General features: G+C 40.9%; 1 protein-coding gene across 12 annotated transcripts in view; it reads left to right on the top strand.

Moving 5' to 3' along the window:
• Positions 1-19318, top strand: part of Gmeb1 (glucocorticoid modulatory element binding protein 1) — a 43965-nt gene extending 24647 nt beyond the window's left edge. For all 12 annotated transcript variants that reach the window (XM_074080801.1, XM_020158496.2, XM_020158495.2 and 9 more), the window contains 4 exons: positions 2368-2499; positions 3592-3729; positions 7264-7386; positions 12420-19318. In XM_074080801.1, the coding sequence (XP_073936902.1) occupies positions 2368-2499; positions 3592-3729; positions 7264-7386; positions 12420-13120 (1094 nt within the window). In that variant the 3' untranslated portion in view covers positions 13121-19318. The remainder of the gene's footprint in view (positions 1-2367; positions 2500-3591; positions 3730-7263; positions 7387-12419) is intronic.
• The last annotated feature ends 4177 nt before the right edge of the window (positions 19319-23495 follow it).

Genomic DNA, 23495 nt, shown 5'->3' with positions numbered 1-23495 from the left:
TTTTTGGCCATTTGAATTTCTTCTTTTGAGAAAGTTCTGTTTAGTTCACTTGCCCATTTTTTTATTCGTTCATTAATTTTGGGAGAATTTAGTTTTTTAAGTTCCCTATATATTCTGGTTATCAGTCCTTTGTCTGATGTGTAGCTGGCAAATATATTCTCCCACTCTGTGGGTTGGATGGGATTCTATGCCTTGGAAACAGACTTTTTTTTTCCTGTTTCTCTTAGATGATTTTTATTGGTCAGACTTTCTTCCTTGTTTCTGTTTAAGTATTAGAAAGATGGTTCAGGGCTGGAGGAGTGTCATAAGTGGTAGAATGCCTGTTTAGCAAGCGTGAAGCTCTGAGTTCAAACCCAGTACCACCAAAAAATAAATAAATAAAATAAAATAAAGATGGTTCAGAACTTAATATGCTTATTTAGAGGTCTCCCTTTCATAGCACTTAGCATATCAAGGTTGAAATTAGACTGTTTTGAAAATCCTTTTCTCTACTTATGGTCAAGACAGGAAGGCAGATTAGAATGACCAGTGGTTTTCAACTAATAGTATGTCATTGGCTAGGCTGGACTGTGGTGACCTTGCTAAGAGGGTCACAGAGCTCTGTCTGTGTGGGCTCCCGATTACCAAGCTGAGGCTTCCTCACAGATGAACTTTCAGTCTTATTCAGTTTGAATCTAAGGCTCTGCCTTACCATTAAGGGAAGATGTAACCATGTGAGATTATTCTAGTGGATTTAGTCATCCCCTTAGAGACTTACTAGGTTGTATAAAATGTGTCTCAAATACTGTCATAAAACTTTAAATACACCCAACAGTCTCAAGAACCCTCAAGGATCTGAAAGAATAGAGAAGTACTGTGCTTCAGTTTTCTTTTGGTCAGCCCTAATATTCTGTGTTTAACCACTGGTTGAGAAGAAGCCAAGTTTTATGGAACCTAAATCCCCTTCAGGAAAGTATAAAATATCTAGCAGTTTGAAATTGGATGTTTGACTCTTTTACTTCAAAAATGAAAAAATGCCTTGAAATGACTTATTTCCTCTTTATTTGGTCAAAGCTCCTTTACTTGATTATCCATATTGGTATTCCTGTTTGAGTATTGATATCTTCCAGTGTATAGAGTTCACAGTTGTCTATATTGCTGTCTGGATCACGTTGAGGCTTATCAATTCTCTGTTTTAAATCTTCATATATAATTGATAGCAAAAGGTTTTTTTTTCTTCCATGAATCTGTTATTCATGGATCTCTTACCTGATTTTTTTGGTCTCTAGTTTTCTTGCTTTCTCTTCACAGGCTAGAAGATCTTGCAATTTCACATAGTCTAGATGCTTAGCATCAACTGTGTTTGTAGTAGGGCTCCTGGTAAAGCACCCTACTTTTAAATTATTTCAGTTCTTCCTTAATCTTCAGTAAGTCTGGGTCAGGCAGCCAGGCAACCATGCCTACATTTGGTCTCTTTTAAAAACATCTGCATAGGACCTGGCAGAATGGTTCAAGTGATAAAGGTGCTTACCTAGCAAGCATGAAGCTCTGAGTTTGAGCCCCAGTATCACCAAAAACATCTGCAGATTGCCCTGTTGTGACTTTATGAGTTATCTTTCACTTTCTATTCAGAGTAATATGAAAATGTTTTCTTTAGTAAATCCTATACTCATCTTGGTTTACTAAGGAGTTTAGTTTTTTGTTTTTGTTGTTCGTTGGTGCTGGGGATTGAACATAAGACCTTGTCTATGCTATGCTAGGTAGGCACTCTACCACTTGAGCCATGCCCCAGCCCTTTTTTTATACTTTGTTTTTGAGCTAGGGTTTCCCTAACTTTGCCTGGACTTGCTTCAGATGCCTCTGTCTCTCAACTACCTGGTATTACAGACATGAACCACCATGCTTGGCTCCGTTGTTTTTATTTTGTTTTGAGGTAAGATCTTGCTGTGTGGCTCAGGCTGGTCTTGAACTCAAAAATCCTCTTGTCTCTGCCTTCTGAGTACTGGGATTGTAGGAGTATACAACCACACCCAGCTAGAAGTCTAGTTCTTAAAATATGGACCTGCAAAGAAAAGATAACAAATAAAATATGTACTTGGCCAGCATATTAAAATTACAAGGACTTACTGACACTGGTAGCTCACACCTGTAATCCTAGCTACTCAGAAGGCAGTGATCAGGAGGATCTGTTTCAAAGCCAGTCCCAAGAAAATAGTTCGGGAGACCTTATCTCAAAAAAACCCATCACAAAAAAGGGCTGGTGGAGTGGCTCAAGTGGTGAGAGCACCTGCCTAACAGGTGTAAGTGGCTGTATGAAATAGAGGAGAACTATGAACTATGACTTTCTCATAAAATTCACTGGCCTCCCATTTAATGGACTCCTTTTAGGTAGCATCACACAGATTGCCATCTCAGAAGAGAGCATGGAAGAGGCAGGACTGGAATGGAACTCAGCTCTCACTGCTGCCGTCACCATGGCCACAGAAGAGGGTGTGAAAAGAGACTCAGAGGAAATTTCAGGTACTTTTCTGTATAACTAAGATCTCTCTCTCTGAGAGCCTTATCATCATTGTGATTATAAACAAAGAAGACTTCTTAATTACTTTTGCTGGTTTTTCTCATGTATATGAATAGTAATTATAGTTGTGAATGCAAAGTCTCATTTTACACATGAAGGAATTAGGATTTGGAAAGGTTCATTGGTTGCCAGTCACACAACCAATTAGTGTCAGAGCTGAATTCACCTGTTTGACTCCGTAATTCATGTTCTCCTCCTATCAAACTGCCCCAACTCTGGTGTATTTCTTAGATAAATTAAGCTTCAAGGTATTAGAAAAATCAAATAGCAGGAGGTATAGAAGATGATGATTAATGTCTCATGCAGAGGGAACCAGGCAAGACTTCATATTCATTTATTAATTCATTTGATAAATATTATTTATTATTTCCTATTTTTAGTTGGTACTGTTGCTAGGAACACCCTCAGGGAGCTTAAAGTCCTAGCAACCCATTTTCTTTATTTTGTTTTCTTAAGACTAGGAAGAGTATATCTTATAATTAATATTTACTTTAATATCTTTATTAGCAAAGTTTTATAATGTCAAACGATACTTCATTTAAAGTTAAATTAAATTTGAATTTAATTAAATAGTATTTAATGTGAAATAGTTAATGTTTAATATTCAACTTAACCTCTCTCTCTCTCTCTCGCTCTCTCTCTCTTTCTCTCTCTCTTTTTTTATGATGTTGGGGGATTGAACCGAGTCTTACACATGCTAGGCAAGTGCTGTACGTCTGAGCTACATCCTCAGCCCTTAACTTAATATCTTTATTGGAATAAGATGTCTGTTTTTATAGCCAAAATTATAATAAATTTGAGGGCATGACAAATTGAGGCAATAATCCCAAGGCCCTAAGTGGCTTAAAGGGCAAAATAATTAGGTACCAACTCCGGGAGGTAGCTAGTGTTCCAGAAGTTCCTTCCATTTTCCTAGAAATGGCCTAAGAAGAAATCCTTTTGAATTGGCAGTAATTTTGAATTTAACATAGTAGACACATGCCTAAGCATCTAGGTAACATTCTTTATTCTCTGTCTTTTCCATCTTGTGCCAGAGGACACGTTGATGTTCTGGAAAGGAATAGCTGATGTAGGGCTGATGGAAGAGGTTGTCTGCAATATACAGAAGGAAATAGAGGAGCTTCTCAGGGGAGTTCAGCAAAGGCTCATCCAGGCTCCCTTCCAGGTCACAGGTAAGTGCACTAAATCTAATAATAGCTATCATCTATTGAATAGTCACAATTGCAGGCAGATCCTATTAGGCTCACAACAGCTCTGAGATACAGGTATTATTATCTCCATTTTACAAATAAGGAAAGTAAGGTTCATAACAGTTACGTCATTTGTTCAAGGTTCATACTGGGTTTTATTTTATTTATTATTTATTTATTTTCATAATGTCCGTGTTGGGGTTTGAACTCAGGGCCTCACACTTGCTAAGCAGGTGTTCTACCATTTGAGTACTCTGCCAGCCCTTTTTTGTGTTTGGTATTTTTGAAATAGGGTGGATTATTGTGTTCACTTATAACTATTTTAAAATATTTTCAGGGTGCTTGCTGCTGTGTAGAATGTGAAAGGATATTTTACTCATCTGTAAGGGGTTTCAAAATGACATTTCTATACCTGCGTACAATGTACTTTTATCATATTTACCCTCTGTTACTCCTCCTTATGCCCCTTTCTCCCTCCCACTTTTTGTTTTCCCTTCTAGTTCCCTAGTGGCCCCAATTTTCACGACCTTGGTTTTTTTTTTGTTTGTTTTCCCCTAACTTCCACAAATGAGAGAAAACATAGTATTTGTCTTTGTGGGACTGGCTTACTGTTCTTAACATGATGATCTCCAGTTGTATCCGCTCATAACTTTTTTTTGGGAGGGGGTACTAGGTCTGAAACTAGGGCCTCAAGCTGGTATGCAAGTGCTCTACCGCTCGAGTCATGCCCCAGTCCTATAACTGGTTTTTATTTACTAATTAATTAATTTTTCTTTCTTTTTTTTTTTAAGTGGTACTGGGGTTTGAACTCAGGGCCTCTTGTTTGCTAGGCAGGCTCTCTACTACCTGAGCCATGAGCCGTGCCCTCAGCCTATAACTGTTTTTGTTTTTTTGCAGGGGAGGTGCTGGGGTTTGAACTCGGGGCCTACACTTTGAACTACTCCACCAACCCTTTTCTGTGATAGTTTTTTTTCGAGATAGGGTCTCTTGAACTATTTGCCTGAGGCTGGCTTTGAACCACTATCCTCCTGATCTCTGCCTCCTGAGTAGCTAGGATTACAGGTGTGAGCTACCAGTACATGGCTCTGAAGTCTTTTTTTTTTAAATTTAAAACAGCACGTGCTTGGAGTAAAAGAAGGCAAATTATATAGGAAGCGGAAGTGATTATATTAGCAATGGTTAAGGAAGGCCTTGATCTATCTAAGTAGGTGACATTTGAACAGAGACCTAAATTGAAAGAGCTAGCCATGTGATAAACTGGGAGAAAGAACATTCCAGACAGAAAAAAAAAATCGTGAAGTGTCATTGACACTGGTGGGTTCAAAGAATTATAGGAATGCTAGAGCATTTGCAGTGAACTTAAGGTATGGTGATAGATAAAGTTGTGTACAGATGTATAAGAGGGACAATAAGTCTTAGACAGAAATTTGGGTCTTATTCTAAGGTGATTGTGATTTTGAGGAGAATGAAATGATCAGATTTATAAATAAATTGCTCTGGTTGCTGTGTGGAGAATTGACTTTATGGGTGAGATTATACGCCTATAATCCAGCTACTCAGGAGGCAGAGATCAGGAGGATCACAGTTCAAAGCCAGCCCAGGCAAATAGTTGACAAGACCCTATCTCGAAAAAACTCAACATAAAAAAGGGTTGGTGGACTGGCTCAAGGTATAGGCCCTGAGTTCAAACACCAGTACTGCAAAAAAAAAAAAAAAAAAAAGGAAAGTTAGGAGATGTGAAGGAATTAGTCTAAGGAAAAAATGGTGTGGCATGGTTTAGAACAGTAGTGGTAGACCTGGAAAGTGATCAGATTGGTGATGTATCTTGGTTATCTTTTTTCCTTTGGTGGTATTGGGATTTGAACTCAGGGCCTCACACTAGCTAGGTGGGCGCTCTACCACTTGAGCCACTCTGCCAGCCCAGGGGGGTGTATTTTGAATAAGGAACTGACCAGTCTTGCTAATTGATTGGATTTAGGGTGAAAGAGAAGGAAAAATATCCAGGATGGCTGGGTGCCAGTGGCTCACACCTGTGATCTTAGCTACTGAAGAGGTAGAAATCGGGAGGATCCAAGTTCAAAGACAGACCGGGGAAATAGTTCCAGAGACCCTATCTCAAAAAAACCCTTCACAAAAATAGAGCTGGTGGAGTGGCTCAAGGTGAGGGCTCTGAGGTCAATCCCTAGTACTGCAAAAAAAAAAAAAAAAGTCCAGGATGACTCAATTTTTTGGCCTCACCTGTGAGTCATGGTGCTATTTACTGAAATGAAGATCATCAAGAGAGGAACAGATTTAGAGGGGAAATCAAAATTAGTTAGCTTGTTTATTTATTTATTTTGTGGTGCTGGGGATTGTACCCAGAGCCTTACACAAGCTAGGCAAGTGCTCTACCACTGAGCTCATTCCAACAGCCCCAAATTAGTTTTTGACCTGTTAAATTGAGGTAACTATAAGATCTTTAAATGGAGATATTAGACAGAAGTATAAATATACAACATAGGAAAGAAGTCAGGACCAGAGAACTACATGTGGGGATTGTTAGTATGTATGTGTTGTTTAAAACCATAGAAGTTGGTGCTGACAGAGTGGCTCAAGTGCCTAGAGTGCCTGCCTACCAAGTGTGGGGCCCTGAGTTCAAACTCTAGTATTGAAATAATATAAAATTAAAATTAAATAAATACCATAGAATTAGGTATAGTGAAACTAGCCTTGTAGTCCCAGCTACCTAGGAGACTGAGGCAGAAAAAATGCTTAAACCTATGACAAGACCAGCCTGGGCAACATAGCAAGACCTCATCTTAAAAAAAAAAGAAAGAAAGAAAGCCAGACCTGTAATCTAACACTCAGAAGGCAGAGCCAGGAGGATTGTACATTTGAGGCCAGCCTGAAGTACACAATGAAACCCTGTCTCAAAAACAAACAAAAAAGCCTCATAGAACTAGAGGAGAAGTATAGGTAAAGTGGTCTGAGTTAAGGAATCATCTATAACTACTGACAACTCTTTCAAGAAATTTCGTATAGAGGACAACAGAAATAATGCTATCAATAATAATATTGCATGGCATTCCCCATGTTTGAAACTTAAAATATGATATTTATAATTTTTTATTTATTTTTTGATGGTACTGGGGTTTGAACTTAGGACTTCACGCTTGCTAGGGAGGTGCTCTATCACTTGAGCCATTCCACCAGCACTGTTTTGGATTGGGTATTTTCAAGATAGGGTCTTGTGAACTACTTGCCTCAGGCTGGCTTCAAACTTCGATCTTCCTGATCGCCGCCTCCCAAGTAGCTAGGATTACAGGTGTGAGCCACCCGGTGCCTAAAATATGGTATTTGTGTATGTATATATATATATATAGGATGAGAGAGAGAGATCTTTGTAAAAAATTTATTAAAATACACTAAAGAAAGTCCCATAATTTCTGGGTTGTTTCATATTTGCAACCAGCACAGTAGAGAGCTTGTGGCCCATTTCTGTTTTAATTCTACAGGCATGCATTTTGTTTTAAATAGATGCTGCTGTTCTCAACAACGTGGCACATACATTTGGCCTAATGGACACAGTCAAGAAGGTTTTGGACAATAGAAGAAACCAAGTAGAGCAGGGAGAAGAGCAGTTTCTCTATACTCTGACAGGTGTGTATAACTTATCTTTCTTCTTAGGAGATATTATGCTAATATCCTTGTTGACGTCTGTTGAGGCTGACTTTGATTTTTAAATTCACATGGTATCAGATTTTTTTTTTTTTTTTTTTTTTTGTGGTGCTGGGGTTTGAATTCAGGGCTTACACCTTGAGCCACTCCAAGTGAGATGCTTGAGGCACATCTCCAATCCACTTTAATTTGGAGACGTGATCTCGAGAACTATTTGCCCAGACTGACCTCAAGCCTCCATATCCTTTTCCCTATCTCATCCCTCCCAAGTAGCTAAGATTTCAGGGACCACTAGCACACAGCTTCAGATTTTGTTTTTTGAAGAAAAAAAAAAAAATTTTATATTTTGAAAGAAAATGAGCCCATGTGAGGTGTAGTAGTGAGTAACAATGAAATGGTTTTTGTAGAAATGTGAATCTCTGGTTCCTTGTCCACATTATTCATTATTAATTATTAATTTATTCATTTTTTCAGTGCTGGGGGTGAATCCAGGGTTTCATACATGGAGCAACACTTCATTGAGACAGGTCTTGCTGTATAGCCCAGGTTGGCCTTGAACTCATGATCCTCCTAAATCAGCCTCCCAGGTGTTAGGATCATAGCTGTGTGCCACCTTGCCCAGCTTTTTTTTTCTTTTTTCTTGAAGTGGGCTCTCACTGTGTTGCCTAGGTTGGTCTTGAATTCCTAGGCTCAAAGGATCTATCTGCCTCAGCCTTGTGAATAGCTGGAATGACAGTTGTGCCCCATTGTGGCTGCCTTATTTTTCTGTTTTTTTGTTTGTTTTGTTTTTAGACTAATAAGTACATTAGTGAAAAGTTGAGAAAGTATAGAACAAGGAGTTCAATTTGTAACTGACTGTGAACACTACTTTCAGACCAGCCTCTCTCCCCCAAGCTTTTTTTTTTTTTTTTTTTTTTTTGTGGTACTAGGGTTTGAACTCAGGGCTTCACATTTGCAAGGCAAGCACTCTTACCACTGGAGCCACTCTTCCAACCCCAGACTTTTATATTTTGAAATAGGGTCTCATTGTATAGTCCAGGCTGGCCTAAAACTCATGATCCTACTATTTCAGCCTTCCAAGTACTGAGATTGTAGGCATGTACCACCACGCCCAGCCATGGTTTCATTTTAATTATAGTATAACATAAAGTTTTGTTTTCTGCTTTTTTTTACCATGACATAATTAATATTTTTCCAAGTTGCTACCTAGTACTTTGCCTGGATGACATTTAAATTTTATGAATTTTCTGCCAGGTGTAGTGGTATATGCCTAAAATCACAGCTACTTGAAACTAGAGGATTATGAGTTTGGGACCAGACTGGGGTACATACTATTTCCAAAAAAAAAAAAAAATCCCAATTGTCTTCAGTAGCTTGTTTTTTACAATGATTGTTGTTTTGTTTTTCTGGTTTTCTTGGTGCTGGGGATCAAACCCAGCGTCTTATGCCACTGAGCTAAACCCCTAGCTGCAATGAACTTGTTTGACTGTAACTTTTTTTTGGCAGTAACTTTTTTGGCAGTACTGGGGTTTTAACTCAGGGACTCATGCTTGCTAGGCAGGCACTCTATCACTTGAGCCACTTCACCAGCCCTTAAAAGTATTGTTGATCCCTATCTGTTTCTTTTATTCTAAGGAAGGAGTTGACTTTCTCTTGATGTTCCATAGTATAAGAGGAAGGAAAAAATAAACTAGATGATCTGCACAGAATGCAGATCTGTGACTAAATCTAGTTGTTTGTGCAGTTTCCCCTACACATTAAGCAGTCGGTTTCCAATGGACATCAACTGGGTGTCATAGTTCATTTGACTCCTGGTACTGTCAACCTGGACATAGTATCAGATCCCACAGGTTAAAGGCTCAGGCCCTCAAGATTCTACCCCTCATTTCAGATGCCAGTCACAAGCCCCAGGTTGTAATTTGTGCTCTGATCAGCTGGTTGTAAGTCAGGAGTTCTTACTACCCCTTCCTTGAATTCTATTAATTTGCTAAGACAGCTCAGAGAACACAGGGAAATACTAACTTACTTTTACTGGTTTATTATAAAGGATATTACAAAGGTTACAGGTGAACAGTCAGATGGAAGAGATGCATAGGGCAAGGTATATGAGAAGGGACATGGAGCTTCCATGCTTTCTCTAGATATGCCATCCTCCATGAACCTCATGGGTTCAACAACCTGAAGGCTTTCCTTTCCTGTCCTTTTAGGTGGTTATAGATGCTTCATTATTTGGAAATGACTGATAACCTCATTGGCTATTGGTGATTAACTCAACCTTTAGCCTCTTTTCCCTTCTCACTAATGATGCACCCATCCTTAAGCTACTCAGGGGCCCCCTAGACACTAGTCATCTCATCAGCATACAAAAAACACTCATCATTCCAGAGATTCCAAGGATTTTAGGAGCTGTATGCCAGGAACCAGGAGGAGACTACACACACACAAATACACACATGTGCATGTGCGTATATATAATATATATATATATATACACACAATATATCTATGTATACATTTATGCATGTGTATGTGTGTATTTCCTAGGGATTGAACTCAGGGCCTCATGCCTGCTTGGCAATTATTCTACCACTAAGCTATATCCCTGAACCCTATGTATTTCTTTTTGTATCACAAAGTCACACGAAGGGAGGAAAGTCCTCTACTAGTGGTAACCAATTATTTCCTATCTGCTTATCAGGTATAAGAAATAGAGAAGTTATGGTATGGAGCCTGACTCACATTGGTGTCCAAGATTGGATTGAACATTGGAAGGATAGTGATAGGTTTGTTGTAATGAAAAAGCCATTAATTTTGACCCTGGGTGGATGTGAGCATCAAAGAGGGGAATAATGTAGCAGGGAGGAGGATCAGAAGAAAACAGACAGGCCTGAGTCCTGATAAAGTAGCAGGGGGGAAGGGATGGCATAACAGAGAGATAAAACCTAAAGAATTCAAAGGTGAAGAAGGTCACATAGCACTAGGGGTAGAAGGGTACTAAGCAACTAGGCTGAAGTAACCTATGGAGTTGCATGTAACCATGTATGGGTTAAACCTTGTCTTTTAATTTTATTGCCGCTGTAATGTGTTTGCTAGGGTATATAAGGTGAGACCCCTTTGTTCTCGGGGATCAGCCTTTGTACATGAGTCCACTGTGTCTGTGCTGGCACAGTGAATGTTGCTTACTGCTAAAAAAAAAAAAAAAAAGCCATTAAATTTACCATCAGGAGAATTTTGTTCTAGTCCCAGCTCTGTAACCTTAATTAAGTCTTTTTTTTTTTTTTTTGCGGTGCTAGGGTTTAAACTAAGGGCCTACACCTTGAGTCACTCCACCAGCCCTTTTTGGTGATGGGTTTTTTCAATAGGGTCTCACAAACCATTGGTCTGGGCTGACTTTGAACATCAGTTCTCCTGATTAGCTAGGATTACAGGTGTGAGCCACCAGCGCCTGGCAATTAAGTCACTTTTCCTCTCTGAATCTCTGTTAAAATAAATGTGTTAGAACTCTAAGACCTCTTTCCGTTCTGTAATTCTTAAGGACTTCCTCTGTAACTTTCTGTTGATTTCTCTGGGCTAATGGTAGACTGTAGTAATTTAGGCCACCAGCAAAGAAATTTTCCTGCCAATGGAGCAAGGTAAATCCTGCCTTGAAGGACAGTTCGAAAACCATTGTTTTGTTTTGGAGTGACCTTTGTACCTCCTTTGTAGATATATGTTGTTTCCAAAGTTATTGTGGAGACATTCCCTATTTCATATGCAGACCCAGGCAGGACATATTTAAGCTATAAGATTAACTTGATGATCTCAAAGAAGCAGTGAATAGAATCATGGTTACCAAAGTCTGGAAAGGATACAGGGCAAGGAGGGATGGAGAAAGGCACAGGAGTGCATTTGGATAGGAGGAGCAACGCTGATGTTGTATAATACAGTAGATAACTATGACTAACAGCAATTAATTCAAATTTCAAAATAGCTAACAGAGAGAGTTTTGAATATTTCCAACACAAAGAAATGTTATGTGGGAAAGATGATATGAGGTGATAGATATACCAATTACCTGATCTGATCATTACACATTATATTCGTATATTGAAATGCACAAGAGCTAGGGATGGAGCTCAGTGGTGGAGTGCTTCACTAACATGAGCAAAGCCCTATATTCAATCCCCAACACCACAAAAAAGGGATTCGGGGAGAGAAATGCCATACTATGCAGGACATGGTGGCACAAAGCTGTAATTCCAGCATTTGGGAATCACAAGTTGAGGCCTACTTGGGCTACATAGTGAGACCCTATCTCAAAACAAAGAAAAAAAAATGCACACAATACCCCATAAATATGTACAATTAAAAACACATAGCAAGCCAGGCGCCGGTGGCTCATGCCTATAATCTAGCCCAGGCAAATAGTTCTCAAGACCCTGTCTTGTAAAAACCCATCACAAAAAAGGGCTAGTGGCTCAAGGTGTAGACTCTAAATTCAAGCCCCAGTACCCCCCCAAAAAAATGCATATCAGTGCTAGATAGGTAGCTCAGTGGTAGAGCATGTCCTTAGCATGCTTGAGGCCCTGAGCTTAAACCATGTACTTGTGAAAAGAAGCTTCTTTGTTTTGCCTCTTAGTGATGGGTGACAAAATGCCAGAGGAGCTTCTACGGCTAGGTAAAGTAGAATCACAACATAAAAAGAGATTCTGAACCGGGTGGGGGAGTGACTCAAGTGATAGAGTACCTGCCTAGCAAGGGTGAGGCCTGAGTTTAAACCCTAGTACTGACATGACCAAAAAAAAAAAAAAAAAAAGAAGAAGAAGAAGAAGATTCTGAAGCCTGTAATTACACAATGAAATGTAATTACTCAAGGAATTTGAAAAATCCTCCAGTCTAGTCATTTTGAAAGCTCTGGAGTGATTTGCCTAAGGCTACATAGTGGCAAAATCAGGACCAGATTCTAACTCCCAATTTAATATTCCCGACATTACACTTCCCTCCTCATAAAGTCTCTTTTCTCCCCCCCTCCAAAGACTTGGAACGCCAGTTGGAAGAGCAAAAGAAGCAAGCCCAGGATCCAAGGCTAAAATCCCAGACGGTTCAAAATGTGGTATTGATGCCTGTGAGCACTCCCAAGCCTCCAAAAAGACCCCGGCTCCAGCGGCCAGCCTCCACTACTGTCCTGAGCCCTTCCCCTCCTGTCCAGCAGCCTCAGTTCACAGTCATCTCACCCATCACCATCACCCCAGTGGGTCAGTCATTTTCCATGGGCAATATTCCAGTGGCCACCCTCAGCCAGGGCTCCAGTCCTGTGACTGTCCACACACTGCCTTCTGGCCCTCAGCTCTTCCGCTATGCCACGGTGGTCTCTTCTGCTAAGAGCAGCTCACCAGACACAGTGACCATTCACCCTTCATCTAGCTTGGCGCTGCTAAGCTCCACCACCATGCAGGATGGAAGTACCCTGGGCAACATGGCCACCATGGTGAGCCCTGTAGAGCTGGTGGCCATGGAGTCCGGCCTGACCTCAGCAATCCAGGCTGTTGAAAGCACCTCAGAGGATGGGCAGACCATCATTGAAATTGACCCAGCCCCGGACCCTGAGGCTGAAGACACTGAGGGCAAAGCAGTCATCTTGGAGACAGAGCTGAGGACTGAGGAGAAAGTGGTGACCGAGATGGAAGAACACCAGCATCAAGTCCACAACGTGGAGATTGTGGTCTTAGAGGATTAACTTGGGATCTTGGGGCCAGGAGATATGTTTTGGTTTGAAATTTTAATTATTTGTTTATTTTTATCATTGTCCCATTCATTTCCACATAGGATCATTTTTTTTTTAAAAAAAACAAAACAAAACAAAACAAAGTCTTGTTGTAAGTGAAAATGTTGGGTTCCTTCTTCCCCCTCATTGAAAATTGGACAGATAAGCTGCCCTTCAGAAGCTGATAGTAGGTCGTTCAACATCCCGATCATCTTAACCCAAGAAAGATTTCTTTCAGGGGATAGGTGAGAATAACCAGGACTTTCCAGGCTACTCTGTGTATGTATGTGTGGTTTTATTCTTGTACAGATGCATTGACCAAACTCTGGAACACAGATCTGACACTGGAAGGCAGCCTGCTTGCATGTGGATACAGAAGTGTTCTTTCTTCTGCATCCTGGAAAGGGCCTCAGAGATTAGTGCAAAACTCTGAGTCAGAAGGTAGTTGGACTATGCCTAGACGGGAAAGTAGCATGGTGGCAGCAGCTAAAAAGAGGAAGTGCTTCAGTGAGGATGGGGCAAGGAAGTTGTCTTACTTCCAGAGATGCAACCAAAGCCTCTTGAGATTTCTGAGGGTTGCTACCATGTATGCCATTTTAAGATGTCAGTGGCATGTAGAAGGGTACCTTTCCACAGAGCAGGTAGCCACAGTGGCCCTGGCTTTGTAGAAATAGAAAGCACACCTGTGCTCTGGGGGCCAAGATGATAGTTGGCCTTGCCTCACTTCATCAAAGCACTTGCTCTCCTAGCCTAGGATCAGTCTATTCATTTACAAACGGTGTGATGTGGTATAAATTGCTCTGGTTCTTGGACTGTGGCTGTCCTGGGGGTGGGACTCCGAGGCCATCATTTTCATTGCATGATTCCAGGAGAAGGGGAGTTCCTTATCCAGACCAGCTACAATTTTTGGTGTCCCCCCCTCCTTTTCTGGCATTGAAACCAAAAGCAGCCACTTATTTGGTGCTTCCTCTTATTCTCCCCTGCACCCCTTAACTCTTGGGCATCTGTCTCCTGGATCCTACGCTCTTCAGCTTTTTGGCTGATTTGGAGAACAGTGACAGATGCTGCCTGCCTTCATCCCCTTTTAGATTCAGTTATACCATTTATACCACAGATGTTTTTGTGAGATACTGAGCTCATAAAAAGCCTTAGGTTTGGCAGGGAAGACTTGTAACACCCCCAGCCTCTCCTGAGGTATCGACTAGATGTCTCCTCCTGAGTGAGCTGGACTCCCTGGGAAAGAAACAGTGTCTGTGACATTATATCATAGGAAATGTACCAGGAATGTCAATAATGTCTTCAGAGTTTTTTCTTTTTTTTTTCTTAATGTTGTTTGTATATTTAGAACTAGGCCATTTTCCATGCTGTGATTCCTTCTCTTTGACCCTCTTCAATGTTTGGGGCAAGAGTGGATCCTGGTTTTTATTTCTTTGATTACATTGTTTACTGCACTAGGAAAAATATAGGGAAACTGCACACAACTTAAAGAAAAAAATAGGTCAAAAAGCACACATACCTTAGTTGTGGGAGGGATTTTTTTTTTTAAATTAAAAGCAAAATTTTGACCTGTAGTTTCTTTTTTTTTTTTTTTTAAGAGGGTACCTACCAAAAGCCATGTTTCTACCATCACATGTTGGAAACCCTGTCAAGCAGTTAGCAATTGAAAATTGTGTCCTTCCATCCCTCAGACGGCTGTACTCCTTAATAGTGAGACTTCTCAACTCCATATAATAGTGGGTTTCAAATTTAAAACTTGGGTTTTATTTTTCTTTTCAAAATATTTAATACACTTAGCCCTCAGTTTAGAACAAACCTTTGGCCCTTTATGTATCTTTCGTGAGGGAAGTGAATTTTCTTTCCTATTTCTATAGGTTTTCTGTTGGTACATGAACAAAAACTAAATTTTTATCTTAGACTGAAACTACTACTTCAACATAGAAGGGTGTATCTCATCCCCATTGTGGTCTTCGGGTCGCTTTTCTCTTTCCCAGAGATGAGAGGACCAATTCAGGATAGGGGAGGAGCCCTAGAGAAAAAGATGAGGTAGCTCAGGTTCCTTTCTTTCTTTCCCCCATCAGAGCTGTGGTAGTGTTTTAAGGTCGTGTGGGCATCATGATCTCCTTCTCAAGACAAAGCCTATTTACTTTCACTCTGAATATTCTAGCTGGTGAAATATATGAGCTTTGTTGTTTTCCTGGTCTTCCAATTGCCTGTCTTTGCTAGCTGCCATGGTACCTGTTGTTGAGGGTGGGTTCCCTCACAGCCTTGCTCAGATGGGGTGAGACATATACACGCCAGTGATACCAGCATAAGCAGTTACAGTGAATCATTCCTCAGGCTGACTTGACAGTAGCTGTTTACCATCTGTGTGCCAGGTTTTGAGAAAGGTACTGGAAGCGTAGAGATGAAGACACAGTCCCTGAACTCAAGGAATTCCCACCCAGACCTTTTCTGCAGTTAAAAACTATATTCCAAGATGGGTGTGGTGGGGCATGCCTATAATCCCAGCAGTATGGAGGCTGAGGCAGGAGGATCACAAGTTTGAGGCTAGTCTGTGCTACATAATGAGACCCTGTCTCCATAAACAGAAAAGAAAAAGCCTATTTCAATATTATTAGTTTCTTTCATAATCCTGTGTATTTTATTTTATACATTGAAAAATATTAGTCTGAGAATGGCCCATGGATTTTAGCAGATTGCCAAAGGCACAAAGGTAAAGAAGCCACTGGTGAGATACTGAAACAGGTCATTGTTTTGGGATAAGTGCAGCTACAGGACTGTTGGCCTGGAGTTGAGCAAACAAAGGACGAAGCACCTAACCCAGCAGCAAATGAGGGAGCACTTCTTGGAGAAGGTGATTTAGGAGAGACTGGTTTTGGATATTATGCTTCTTCATTTCCAAGTAACTGGACTTATTTATACAAGGGAAAAAACCCTTTAGCCTTTTGCTGCTTCTGCCAACAGTGCCAGGCAAGTCAACAGTATGGTAGTCTCCTGAGAGCACCCCACTAGAGAAGGCTGAGTCATGCATAGGTTTCTCTGGGTGGCCGTCAGCTGTCACCCAGGGCTGAATCCAGTGCAGGACTAAAGTCTAGCTGGTGAAGGGTAAATGGCCTAAACCTTCCTGCCATATAGTTTCCACCAAGACCTTAGGCAGCAGTACACCTGTCTTGGCTGTATTTCTGATCCATGTCTTATTCCATTCCCTTCTCAATTTCTAGGCTCCTGCCCCCCAAATCAAAACAAAAACCATAATTCTGGGTTTTTTCTTTTTTTTTTTTCTTTTTTCTGTCAGTGCTGGGGATAAAATCAGGGCTTCATGCATGGTAGGCCAGAGCTTTAACCACTGAGTCACATCCCTCAGCCCTAAACTGTCATTCTGAAGTAAAAAATGGACAATAGCTATGAATATTCAAGATTCAAAACCACTTCAGAATGTGCCCCGCCCCAACCCACACTTCTTGCCACATTAGAAAAGGAGGTCCAATGTTAGTCCACATATCTTAGAAATTAATATTCAGTTCTGATGATTCTGATACCCTTTAAGGTTGGCATTTTATCCCATTTCACAAAAGATACTGAGGGTAAGTGTATATAGTGGAGAGTATCGATTATAAAGATAGCAGAAGTTAAGTACATGCCAGGCACTGGTGGCTCACATCTGTAATCCTAGCTACTCAGGAGGGAGAAATCAGAAGTATCGAGGTTTGAAGCCAGCCCAGGGAAATAGTTTGAGAGACCCTGTCTTGAAAATACCCAACATAAAAAAGGGCTGGTGGAGTGGCTTAAGGAGAAGGCCCTGAATTCAAGCCCCAGTACTGCAAAAAATAAAAAAGTTTAGTATGAAATTACTAGTTCTTGAGTTATAACTGACCCATGATTTAGAACCATGTAGGAGGTGAAAAGGACAAAAGTTGAATTCTGAAAATTCACCCAGGCATAAGTGCAGCCTTGTTCCTTAGCTTTCAGACAACTTTCTAGTACAGTTCATCACTTTCCTAGTGATGGGGCAGATACCTTACACCTGGAATAATTCTCCCATGGAAATACTGGTGTAGTTTGGTGGTAGATTGCTTGCCTAGCATGTACAGGGCCCTGGTTCCATTCCCAGCATCAAAACCGAACAATAACAATAAAACCGTTGGAGAAAAATAATGCGCTATGTAACATTCAAGGTAGGCTAGGCATAGTGATGTTCACCTGTAATCTTAGCATTCAAGAGGCAGAGGCAGGAGGAACTTAAATTCATGGCCAACCTGGGCTACACAGCAAGACTCCAACTCAAAAAAAAATTTTGTCAGGAACCCCAGAGGATCAGTTCTGTTGGATTTTGACTTTCTTTGCTCCTAAAATTTCTGTTTTTAGCCCTATTTGAGTTCTTTCCAGATTCCCTTCCCAATTCTGGAACACCTTTCTTAGCCCTCAATTATGTAATTTGACTTCCTCTAGAAGATTTGACCTTCAAATTCCCCCATCCACACTCCTACTTCATCCTTCCTCTCTAGCTCTTGCTTTTAGGAACCATGGTTAGGTTCCAACATTCTGCCTTTCTATCAGTACAGTGACTGAAATCTTGAGACACTCTTCCTAACTCAAGGCACCCCCCAGGACTAAAATGTGAGCATACAGTCATAGACGTGCAGTCTCGATAACTAAAACAGCCTTTCTAACACCATCATCAACTGAACGGAAGCACCTTTTTGATGTATTTGTGTAATGGTCACATGGTAAATTCTCCAGAGTAAACAGACTCTAAAAGCCTACTTTTTTTTTTTTTTTTTTTTGAGGGTGGAGGAGGGTGTACTGGGGTTTGAACTCAGGGCCTCACGCTAAAGCCTATCTTTTACACCTGACTCTCTACCCACATCGAATGGCTCAGACTAAAACATACCTCAATTACTCGATAAATTACTTAGGCCCAGTAGCAATCCCATCTGTTGACATCTGCAATTTCTATTATCTTGTGAGGCTCAACAAAACAGAGCCCACACCCTGCCTTGTGAAATGCGTCTAGGTTCTCATGCATGTCTAGTTTCCAATTCTGCACAATTGCTGATAGTCAAGGTTTAGAACATGGTATATATGGATTAATTTTCATAGTTTGAGAACAACAATGAACTATATGTCTGGATCACAGATAAATGTGAGGGCTGGGGGGGATGGCTCAAGTGCTAGAGGGCCTGCCTAGCAAGCCAGAAGTCCTGAGTTCAAACCCAGTACTAAAAAAGAAAAAAGGAAAAGTTACAGGTGGTAACACCTGTAATCCTAGCTTCGGGAAGGCTGAAGCAAGAGAATCACGAGTTGGAGGCCAGCCTGGACTACATAGACTGTCTACAAAAACAAAAAACAAAATGCAAGCTGAATGCTCGTGGCTCACACCTGTAATCCTAGCTACTAAGGAGGCAGAGATCAGGTGGATCACAATTCAAAGCCAGCCCCTGGCAAATACTTCATGAGACCCTATCTCGGAAAAGCCCATCACAAAAAAAAGAATGGTGGAGTGGCTTAAGTGGTAAAGTGCCCGCCTAGCATGAGACCCTGATTTCAAACCCCAGTACTGCCAAAAAATAAAATAAATAAAATTTTTAAAAAACCAGGAACTGTGGGGTTGAGGACCCAGAGAGAAAGCTGGGTTCCCCACTGGGCAAACACACACACACACACAAGTTTACTGCCTTTTTTTTTTTTTGGCAAACTCAAAGTCCACAGCATGTTCAGCCTGCAGACTTACTTTGACCCACATTTTTGTCTTTTATTTACTTATATATTTATTTATTTATTGGCAGTATTGGGGTTTGAACTCAGGGCCTTGCACTTGCTAGGCAGGAGTTCTGCCACTTGAGCCACTCCCCCAACCTTCCTTATTTTTCAGTTTTCATTCAGTCTGCATATAGGAATGTACAACTTGATACATTTTTTTTGTATTTTTTTTTTTTTTTAGGAGGTGGAACTGGTAGTTGAACTCAAAGGCCTAGCAGTTTCTAGGCAGGTGCTCTACCATTTGAGCCCCACTCCCAGGCCACGACTTGTTAAATTTGACAAGCTGCACACACCCATGAAGCCAGGTTCCAGACCAAGGAAAACAAAAATCAGTATCTCACCCTGCAAGGGTGGCCACAATCTAGTTCTCTAACATGATACCTTCTTTTGCCTCTTCTTGAAGTCTTTTTGTGAGTGGATTTTTTCACTCAGCATTATGTTTATGACATTCATCCATAATGTTGTATGAAGTTGTTGGTTCCTTCTCATTGCTCCATAGAAGCTGTAACTATGCCACAACTGATCCATTCTACAAATGATGGGCACTTAGGGAGTTTCCAGTTTGGAGTAATGAGTAATACCTCTATGAACATTCTTGTACCTGTCTTTGAGAGATAGATGTATTGCATATATGCCTGCAGAGTTTCAAACATTACTACAGTTCACATGAAAAACTCAAAATACACTTTTTCTTAACAAAACAAAACCCAACCTGGGCACAGTGGCACATCCTGAAATCCCAGCTATTTGGGAAGCTGAGATGGTGAGAATTGCAGTTTGAGGCCAGCTGGGGCAAAAAGTTAGTGAGACCCTATCTCAACAAACTGGGCAGTGGTGGTACATACCTGTATTACCATCTACTCAGGAGGCATAGATAAGAGGATTGTAGTCTGAGGCTGGCTCAAGGCAAAAAGCAAGACCCTATCTGAAAAATAAACTAAAGCAAAAAGGGCTAAAGGTGAGGCTTAAGTGGTAGTTTGCCTGCCTGGCAAACCCAAGCCCTGAGTTCAAACCTGGTACCACCAAGAACAAAAAAAAAAACCCACCAACAACCAGAAGATCTGCCAACAGTGGGTCCACATCTCACAGGCTACTTGAGTGTTACTGAGACATGTCTATTTTTTTTTTTTTTGGTGGGACTAGGATTTGAAATCAGGGCTTCATGCTTGCAAAGTGGGTTCTCTACCACTTGAGCCACTTCATTTTGCCCTGGTTATTTTGGAGATGGGATCTTATGAACTATTTACCTGGTCTGGCCTCAAAACTCGATCCTTCCAATATCAGCTTCTCAAGTAGCTAGGATTACAGGTGTGATCCTAGCTAAGGTGCCCTGCTCTGAGGCATGTCTTAAATGGGGAATTTTCTTTTTTTGAGTGGGACTGGAGTTTGAACTCAGGGCTTCACGCTTGCAAAGCAGGTGCTATATGGTTTGAGCCATATCTAGTTCCATTCCTTTTTTTTTTTTGTGGTAGTGGGGCTTGAACTCAGGGCCTACACCTTGAGGTACTCCACCAGCCTTTTTTTTTGGGGGGGGGGGCGGGGGAAGGGTGATGAATTTTTTCAAGATAGGGTCTCACAAACTATTTGCCCAAGCTGTCTTTGAACCCTAATCTTCCTGATCTCTCTCTGCCTCCTGAATAGCTAGGATTACAGGTGTGAGTCACAAATACCCAGCTCCAGTCCCATTCTTATAATCTCTTAGGACATTCTTCCTCCAGATAACTGCAAAGCTTATTTCCTCACTTCCTTCAAGTCTGTTCACATGTTACCTTATCAGAGAGGACTTTCCTAACCACTCACCCTATGAAAAAAAATGACAACTTCCCCCTGTACCATGCTTCCTATTTCCTTTTACTCTGTTTTCTTTTTCTTTGCTTTACTTATCATCCACCATTAATTTTCCCTCTAGAACGGAAGCTCCATGAGAGCAGGAACCTTTCTGTCTCTTAATCCCTGTGGTTTCCACAATCCCTAGAATAATGTCTGCATATAGTAGAAGCTTGGTAGATTTTTGAGACATAAATAATAACCAATATGCCAGGTGCTGGTGGCTCACATCTGTAATCCTAGCTCCTCAGGAGGCAGAAATCAGGAGGATCACAGTTCAAAGCCAGCCCTGGGCAAATAGTTCGAGAGACCTTATCTTGAAAAGACCCAAAACAAAAAAGGCCTGGTAGAGTGACTTAAGGTATAGGCACTGAGTTCAGACCTCAGTACCACACAAAAAAAAAAAAAAAAAAAAAAGAGCCAATACTCATGAGTAAGTAACTGTGCCAAGGTTCTATGCATTTTACATGTCTGAATCCATTTGATCTTCACAATTCTATGTGGTAGGTAGCATTATTTGCCCCATTTTAACAGTGAGGATAATATAGATATATTTTACTCTAAGCAATAGCTACTTTGTTGGTGGTGCTGGGCCAACCCAGAGCCTTACACATCCTAGGCCTCTACCACAGAGCTCCACTCCCAGCTCCCAATGAATCATTTTTAATGCTGTATTTACTAGAGAACATGTAGTCACTCCTCAAGTCTTATTTGCATTCAAATTTCTGTACGTCAAGGTAGAGTTCACTGTAAAGTCATAATTTTTAGTTGTGGACTACACTAGGTAGATTGAGGTGCAGTTTGGCTGGAATTTCAGAAAGCCAGGGAAGTGGTAGCTAGTAAGATGTTGCTATCTGTGACACAAGTTCCCTTCACCTTTTCTCAGAGTTCTGGGGAGGAAATACCAGAGAGAGGGAGAAAAAATTTGAGCATCTGATGACACACACCCAGAGAGCTGTGTGTCACAGGAAGTGCTGATTTATCACCCCTTTAAGGCCATCTTTGAGATGATACTAATGCTAGCTAGGGTCCCTGGCTAAAATTTGGCTTCTTTGCCAACTTTCTGCTGTGCACAAAACCTAACCCCACATGCCAGTGGATCCTACTTTGTTGAACATGTATAGCTATGTAAAGTCTTTGCCAACTGAGCAAAAAGCAAATATTTCCGTTCCAGGAACAAAAATGGGACCCCTCTGCTCCAGAGATGCTAAATTTACCCTTCCATTGACTGACTCATCTAGTTAGCCTTTCTGAACAAATTGGACACTGGCTCCCTGTCTTTGCCCTGTTTAAGCTCTCTGTAGCTGCCACCCAAGGATTAAAGCAGAAGGATTTGTCTGTAAAACATTGCTACACATAGCCGGCACGATTACCGGTGCCTGTAATCGTACTGACTCAGGAGCAGAGATCAGGAGGATTGCTGTTTGAAGCCAGCCGGGGCAAATAGTTCTTAAGACCCTATCTCTAATAAACCCTTCACAAAAAGGACTGGTGGAGTGGCTCAAGGTATAGGTCCTGAGTTCAAGCCCCGGTACCACAAAAAAAAAAAAAAAAAAAAAAAACCCTGAAAACATTGTCACACATAGTTTAGAGGCACATGTGTTGGATTTACCTAGACTTTTGCTGGCACAAATTTTAAATTGAACCATTCCTTCCAGGCGTTTGGTTCTCTTGCTTCACTTCCCTTTGGCAGTATCTCCAGAAATCCTGTTTGTGCTCCATTTTTTACCTCAGCCTACTAGGTTATATTGAAACTGTAAATTGGTCCCTAGCATAGTGCTACTCGAACTTTTACATCCCATGTATCAATAAAACTGGGGACCAACATGCAGTTCCCAACATTTTATTTGGTAACTATGTATATATATATTATAATTATGTATATATTTGGGAATGCTTGGATTTGAACTCAGTAACTCACACTTGCTAGGGAGGTACTCTATCACTTGAGCCACTTAACCAGCCCTGTTTTGTGTTGTTTTTTTTAGGATAGAGTCTGAACAACTATTTGCCTAGCCTGGTTTCAAACCCCTGTACACCTGATCTCTGCCTCCTGAGTGGCTAGGATTACAGATGTGAGCCACCAGTACCTGACTATATCATTTTTTTTAAGGCAATATCTTACTATGTAACCCCAGGCGAGGCTTGAACTTGCTATGTAGACCAGGCTGTCCTCTGCCTTCAAGTGCAGGGATTACAGGGATGTACCCACTCCCTCAGCAAGACTGTAAACTTTTTCTCTTTTGTTTTTCTTTTCTCTTTTCATTCATCTTTCTTTCTTTCCTTCCTTCCTTCCTCCTTTCTTTTCTTTTCTTTCTTTCATACTGTCTTTTTTATAAAGAGGCAGGGGATCTTGAACTGGGGATATAGCTCAGTGGTAGAATGCTTGCCTAGCAGAAGTAAAGCCCTGGGTTTGATTACCAACACCTAAAAACAACAGCAACTAAAAAAAGAGATGGGGTCTCCATTGCTATGTTGCCTAGGTTACCTTCAAGAGATCTTCCTGCCTCAGCCTCCCAAGTAGCTGGGACCCCAGGTACATGCTGCCATCATAACCACTTTAAATTTTTTAAAGCAGGAATTTCTTAAAAGAAAGTATCACAGGATCCCCATGCAGGAAATGAGTGTAAAGATTAAAAAAATGACCACCTTAATTTTTTTTAACATTAATGTTGGCTCAACCAGGTTTTCATCTACAAAATGGGGATTGACATTCCTAGGGAGAAAACTGAAAGTGAATGAAATTGATGAATTCAACATT

Source organism: Castor canadensis, chromosome 7, assembly GCF_047511655.1.
Source record: "Castor canadensis chromosome 7, mCasCan1.hap1v2, whole genome shotgun sequence".
NCBI lineage: Eukaryota > Metazoa > Chordata > Mammalia > Rodentia > Castoridae > Castor > Castor canadensis.
Note: the sequence above shows the minus strand (reverse complement) of the source record. Positions and strands in the feature narration are given on the sequence as shown.